General features: G+C 38.6%; 1 protein-coding gene across 1 annotated transcript in view; it reads left to right on the top strand.

The window, feature by feature from the left end:
• Nucleotides 1-362: 362 nt before the first annotated feature.
• Nucleotides 363-7343, top strand: part of DNAJC2 (DnaJ (Hsp40) homolog, subfamily C, member 2) — a 17774-nt gene continuing 10793 nt past the window's right edge. The window contains exons 1-4 of the mRNA XM_009697966.1: nt 363-654; nt 1287-1362; nt 4102-4200; nt 6446-6587. Coding sequence (XP_009696268.1) covers nt 448-654; nt 1287-1362; nt 4102-4200; nt 6446-6587 — 524 coding nt within the window. The 5' untranslated portion in view covers nt 363-447. The remainder of the gene's footprint in view (nt 655-1286; nt 1363-4101; nt 4201-6445; nt 6588-7343) is intronic.

Below are 7343 nucleotides of genomic sequence, written 5' to 3'. Positions count from 1 at the left end.
TTAATTGTATTCTCTTCACGTCTTGCGTCTGCCTCGGTGCTCGTTTCAAGTCAGTGTGTGAGCAACAAGTCTGGTTTCGCTGCCAGAGGGAGTGGCCTCTAAAAGGGGGAGCGGGAGCGCAGAGAAGATCAATCCAAATTTAATATTTCTGACGCAGTTATCTTCTCAATTACCAAAGCAAGGAAGATATTAAATATCATTTAACATGTGCATTCTTTTAAGTTGAAAGCACCTTTCAAGATTTGAGAATACAGTGAAGTGTTTGGAAGATACCGTCTGACAGGCATGTGTTCTGGTTCTTGCAATCTTTAAAGCAGTCTGGTGTTTGAGTGAGCTAGAAGATTTGGCAATCGGTAGCCTTGTGTGATGCAGTACTTTTATGGGCTTTGATGGGGTTTAATTTAAAAAAGAAAAAAAAAGTAAACCACAGAAGGTGAAGTTGCTTTTATGTTTTTGCTTATAGCATCAGTACTCTGTCAAGTGGAACCTGTGGGAAGATGGTTTGAAGCATTTATTAAGAGGAGAAACATAAATGTTTCTGCCTCTTTCCAGGAGCTAGAAGATGAGAAGGAACTTTCTGAAGAATCAGGGGATGAAGAATTGCAGCTTGAAGAATTTCCTATGTTAAAAACCCTTGATCCAAAGGACTGGAAGGTATTCAGTTGATACAGATTAATGTGAATTATTTTTGCTGGAAATCTCCCATCAAAGTTACCTGCCATTCTCCGCTACTAAAGATCTCCTTCCTCCTCGCCTCCCACCCCGTCAGAATTGGTTTGTGTCCCTTAGCGTTATATCTGGGTTTGTATTTTCCGCACATAGTGCGTTGATGAAGGCACTCAAGCATACATCAGAATAAGATCTTAGTCTTGAACTGTTGCTTTTCATTTTACTACCTGTGAGCAGTAAAAGTATCTCTTCTCCCTGTTACTGCCTCCCTTAATCTGGAATGAGGTTACCATTCTTAATATTAAAGACAGCAATTCAATTTTCCAATAATTGAACTTTCTAGGATTCAGTGCTTTAATCCAATTTAGATTAAGCTACTGGAATTTCTGTAACAGTGGTGTAATTTATTGATAGTTGGTTATTCAATAATTATGGCCTTTATAACAATTGTTTCTGTAGCCTTTTTCTAATATTTATTAGGAAAGAGAAGAATTCTGCCTCTTGCTTTTTAACGACAGGGAGGAGAACTGATTTTCTGCATGTGTTGTGTTGTGCCTTTTTAGGTCGTATTTATCAGTGTTTATTAGGGTTCCTTTTTTTTTTTTTTTCTTCCTCAGAATCAAGACCATTATGCAGTTCTTGGGCTAGGAAATATACGATACAGGGCTACTCAGAAACAAATCAAAGCAGCTCGTAAGTACCTTTCCTTCATAAGCATACCTTTTTTTCAGATGTACACAACTGTTTTCCACGTGAAAATATATACATGTCATGAACAAACTTTTTACTGTTTCACGGGCCTAAAAATGCCTGCTCTTTGATTTGTGTTGCTTGCTAGCCTTCTAAGTTCACATCACAGCTTTGAAATACACAGGCCTAAATTTAAGGAATTAAAAAATTTCACCAAGTTCACATCTCAGCTTTCTTGCCTGTGTTTTTTGTCAATGTCGTTGAGACTTGTCCTGGTTTTGGCTGGGATAAAGTTAATTTTCTTCCTAGTAGCTGGTTTAGTGTTGTGTTTTGGATTTAGGATGAGAATAGTGTTAGTAACACACTGATGTTTTCAGTTGTTGCTAAGCAGTGTTCATTCTATAAAGTCTAGGATTTTTCAGCTTCTCATGCCCTGCCAGCAAGAAGGCTGGAGGGGCAAAAGAAGTTGGGAGGGAACACAACCAGGACAGCTGACCCAAACTGGCCGAAGGAATATTCTATACTATATGATGTCACGCCCCGTATATAAACTGGGCAGAGTTGGCCAGGAGGGGTGGATCGTTGCTCAGGAACTAACTGGGCATTAGTTGGCAGATGGTGAGCAGTTGCACTGTGCATCACTTGTTTTGTATGTTCTAATTCTTTTATTGTTGTTGTCATAGTAGTAGTAGTATAATTTTCCTTTCCGTCTTATTAAACTGTCTTTATCTCGACCCATGAGTTTTACTTTTTTCCAATTCAATTCAGTAGTGAGTGAGTGGCTGCATGATGCTTAGTTCCTGGCTGGGGTTAAACCACAGCAGACTATAACTGCATTTTTGAGTCTGCAGCCAGGCTCAGTGAAAGGCAGAGAAATGCAACTAGCCCTGCCCTATGTGTTTCAGTAGGCTGGTACCTTGAAGCCCCATTACAATGGTTAGCTGCCACATAAATGCTAGTGAATATTTAAGAAGTATGCTGCTGTTATCATTCTGATTTGACCAAGTGTTGCATGGGAATGGAGCAGTAACTCTTGAATTTTCAGGTATTCAAGTAACTAAAAGTTACTTAGGCCACTGAGAAGCTTGGTTTTGCTCTTCTTTGGTCATTTTACCATGTCAACACTGTAGAGCTCCTGTGGCTGGATCTCTGAGATATTACCAAACTGTTAAAAATGTAGTCTTGTGAGGTTAAGTTTCCTTGACATTTGGGGTAAGTAAACAATAGAACTTGAAAGTGCCAGTGTGTTGCTTAATGATATCATGGGCCTGTAACTTAAATCATGACATGATTCAGATTTGCATGCAGGCGATTGGGGGTATTTTGTGGTACTTGCATGTGAAGGACCAACGTGTTGGGCCTCAGAACTTTTTTTTCTAGAAAGCAATATGACCAAAAGTTGAGTTTGCAAGAAGAATGCAAGCATTTAGTGGAGGAAGATTTAAAAGTACTCTGAAGATTGTTCAGTAGCCTTTATGAAATAAGGTAATGGCTTTGTGAGTTGATCTTGCCTGTATACCTGTACTAGTGTGAGTAGAATCACTGTCTGCAGTGAAACCACAGATACTCCCAAATGAAAATGGGTGGAAACTAGCGAATTACCAACTTGCATAGGAAATTATGTCGCCTCAGGTACACGTTGCTTAGCAGCACCACTGTGGAGTATGTGCTAATATAGCATAGAGCAACACCTATTCTGGTGATGATTAGTGGTCTTACTAATCTTGTCAAGCAAGAACTGGGGCATGTCTCTCTTTAGGATTCTAACAGCAGTCAATTATTACATGGTAGTATAGAGATGTGAGTCTTTCTTACCAGTATATACTGTGCTTTCCTGATTTTTAAGAAGTATTCTGATTTGTTTCTCAGAAGGCAGGTTGCTGTAACTACTTGCATGATATCTTCTCTCTGGTATTTTACACTGAGCCAAGAAGGTACATTTTATGTTGTACGACAATACGACTAGACCTTTGGGCAAAGTAGTCAGTTTAAAATCTGGTTTTACTGTTTAAACACTAAGACAACCTTGGTAGCAACTTTAGTAGATAGTCTGTACGTGCTAGTTACATCTTAGGATTTAAGGCCTAAGAGAGAGAACTTGACCATAAAGTCTTGTGTGTGTGCTTAGTGTCGTCCATGGGCAAGTGCAGCAGTCGTCACAGGCTCGTGGCTGTAGTTTCCTTCCTAAATTTCATCTTGGATTGTGTTCAGAACTTGAGTAAAGGGATAGAATACAATTTTTATTTTGTCTGAACTACTTTGGTTTTCCTTAGAAATAACAACTGAAATCACATTAATTATTTTGCTTTATTTCTTCAGTGTGATTGCACAGGGAATTGTACAACCTTGCACAATGAAGGTCCTGAAACTGCATTATGCTTTTTGAAGCTAACTGTACACTTACAGATACTGAACCACTCTGTGATGCATAATATTAGAATAAGTCCCAGAAAATCAGTACTTCTTCAGCTGATGAAGGTGGAATAGAGTTTCTGAGTTGTGGTTATTTTGTGTCCCAGCAGAACTGAAATAATTTTAATTCTGACAATAGTGTTAAATCAAAGAAAATTTATTAACTCATATCTGTTTTCTTCCTGATGTTTTTTGGAGTTTGTTTTTTGGGGTTTGTTTGTTTGTTTGTTTTTAAAGTATCTAGTTAGAGAAATTGTATTACTTTGTAGTTTATGAGAAATAAACTGTTGATGATGAAGTGTTTCTAAATGTAATGCATCTATTTACTAGATAAATCCATGGTTTTGAAACATCATCCAGACAAGCGAAAAGCTGCAGGGGAACAGATAGGAGAAGGTGATAATGATTATTTTACATGCATAACTAAAGGTAAGCAATTGATCTCTTTTAGTAGATACACTCTCAATCTGCTTGATAATCTGAACGGTATTTGTAGTGCTTTATTGGGCTTTTAAAGAATTGTCAATTACTAAAAAGCCAGAGAAGTTCTTTTTTCCATTTTAGAAAACTGCCTCAATAAATAGAGGTCATATTAATATGACTTCCCTCAGGGTAGAAGCAGTATGGCAGTGCAACTGATAGATGTTTGTCTGCCATGCCACTTGGTGACAGAATGTGAACGCTTGTAGCAGCATATGCAAAGATGAACCACTAAGGGTAGCCACATACCTGGGATAAACCGGTGTGCTATAAAGTAATTCCCCTAAGACCCCACCAGCAATCGGAAAATCCAAATTCTAATGCGCTTACTCTGTTGATTTGATCTGGGATATCAGTTTCTTCAGCCATGCTTTTTTGCCCACAGATGACCGAGTGAACTCAATTGAGTAACATTTCCCTTCTTGCCTGTAGTGACCTAGAACAACACTGCTGGCCGATTCCAAAACCATAGGGAGTGTTCTAGGTGTATGACTTATGTCTCTAGAAATGCTTTGGAGTTTGGCTTTTTTGATTATTTTAAACAAATTTTTTTTGACTCAGTAAGTTTGAGGTGGGAGGAAGTCTTGGAATTTGTGTGTTCTAAGCTTCCATCTTCTGCGTGTCTTCTAATACTAGTTAAAATGTTAGCTCATACAGTAGACAAGCTAATGATGTTTTCAGCCTATTTTAGAGTTCTCAAAAGGAAAAAAAGTTGCCAAAGGAAATTTTTTTTCCATGGTCGCAGTCCTGTCAGAAACTGGCAGGTACTTTATAATAAGAAAAACCTGCACCTGAATTCAGGAATATGCTCTGTGTTCTACATGCAAGGAGCAAAATATGTTTCCTCTTAACTGCTTACGATCTAAGGATAAACAGAAAGGAAAGCAGAAAGTGACCTGGAAGAGGAGTAATGCTTCCAGGCAGCACCTTGGAGGAAGGAAATGTAGTGGTAGGGAAGGGGAATCCGGAGTAGAAGCAAGTGGTAATGGAACACAATGAAGAAACTTGGAAAGGCAGGAGTATGTAGGTGGGATTCAGAGCTGGGTCTGACAAAGGAATGAGTGGGAGATACAATGACGAGGGAACTGAGTATGTGGGAGCAGAACTGGAGATCTGTATAGCAGGGACATTGCTTCAGCAGAAGAGGAACCAACAGATATGCACAAAATTTCTTGCATCAGGAAAATGGTATGGGGGTTATTGAAGCTGCTAGCTTGCTGTGTAGAGGGTAATTGGGGTCATTTAGAGTATTGGCTGAGGAAGTCCCTTCACAGAGGGGCAGGGAAGACTGGCAGACAGCAGCTCAGTGGTGGTCTCTTGCATTCCTTCCTCTCTCCATTAACATGTGCAGTGAGATCAGGTCACAGAAGCACAGAGCACCAAGGTCTCCTGCAGCTTATCGCCTTCTAGATCTGACCTTCTTGGTGCAGTGTTCTCTGTCCAGGGATGCAGTCATGAGAAGCCCATGAATGATCACAACACGAATTTGACTCCTCTGATGACTTTTCACTCTTACTGGAAAATAGTGGGCATTGTAGAACTGACAAAGTAACTCCACACTTCCTTGAGAAAAAACAAGAGTTTACTGAAGCTAGTGTGTGTGATTTCCAGAATATAAGATTCAGTAATGTGATGCTCCCCACCTGCAGGACTGTAAGAACAGAAAAACTGGGAGCATGTGTGTGTTCTAGCTAGTAGCTATGTGGTGTTTCCAAGTCTCAGTACAACTTCATCATGAGCTGCAAAAATTCTAATGAATGGCTCCTGTTCTTGCCAGTTCTGACATATTAACTCACAGACTGCTTTTACTCTGTGCCTGTCTTAGTGTTTTGTCAGTTTATCTGCAAGGATCTGGTGTAGGATAAAAGCGTGGAGATGTCATGCCCAAACTCCCAGTCCCTGAATCAAATTTACTGCTATAAAATTATTTTTAATATAATCTGGTTTGTTACATCTTAATGGTTAAATGTGTTGTTTTTCATAAACATTTTCCTCCTACTCAGTTTAACAGGAATTGACAGCAATGCTATTTGGTGTCACTAAAATAATTAATTATCAAGCTGTACAGAATGACAGATCAAACACAGGTCTGAGAGCATCTTTTTAAACATTCCGAACCTTTTCTGTAACATTCGCAACTTGTGGGGAAGACTCACTTTAGTTTGATGTTTTATGTCTGGTAACTTTTTTTCAGCTTATGAAATATTATCTGATCCTGTGAAACGACGAGCATTTAACAGCATAGATCCTACTTTTGATAACTCTGTACCTTCCAAAAGTGAAGCAAAAGAAAACTTCTTTGAAGTTTTTTCACCAGTTTTTGAAAGAAATGCCAGGTAAGCTATGTCAGACTGCCTCTGCTGTTGCTGGAGAGTCAGCATTTGCAAAGGCTTCTGGCGTTGTAACAGGTGTGATTTTAAGGGATGCTGGGAGATGCATTAATTTGCTAGAAATGTAATACAAGTAAAATAGTGCATTCTCTATTATTTCATTGTAAAATAATCTGAACTGTCACACTGGTGGCATTGAGTTTGAGTCATGAGATTTAAAAAGAGAGACTGTTCTCAGCTCCATATTACTTACTGTCCTTTTCGTACAACGCATTGTTTCATTATTTACTATACCAAGTATGTGTATGCTACTGACTAAAAATTCCTTTTTTTATGATTTTCTTATGAGGGTGAGACATTAACAGAAGACAATAGTTATGTTCACAATTTAGCTGGTTAAAAGAGAAGATAAATGTAACTATCAATATTTGGTGGTTCTCTCTTAAGGTGTGTGACTTTTTTTCTGCATTTGATTCATGCTTGCCAATTAACTTTGTATTAAGGCTGTCACAATAGAAGTCTATTTCACCTTTTACCTGTATGAAAAAAAGTGTTTTACTGTGTGAGGCACTTTTCAACGCATTCTGAACAATCCATTGATTATTTAAAGTAGTTTTATTGAATCTTTCATCAAGTATTCCAGAGATTCAGACCTGGATCTGTGGTTGTCAGACGGGTTGTTCCCTTCTCTGCTTGGAAATGGATGCTGTGTTATGGAATAACAAATTCTAGAGCCTGTGGAATATTTCCTTCTTTGTAGGG

The sequence above is a fragment of the Cariama cristata genome, unplaced genomic scaffold (genome assembly GCF_000690535.1).
Source record: "Cariama cristata isolate BGI_N322 unplaced genomic scaffold, ASM69053v1 scaffold33133, whole genome shotgun sequence".
Lineage (NCBI taxonomy): Eukaryota > Metazoa > Chordata > Aves > Cariamiformes > Cariamidae > Cariama > Cariama cristata.
Note: the sequence above shows the minus strand (reverse complement) of the source record. Positions and strands in the feature narration are given on the sequence as shown.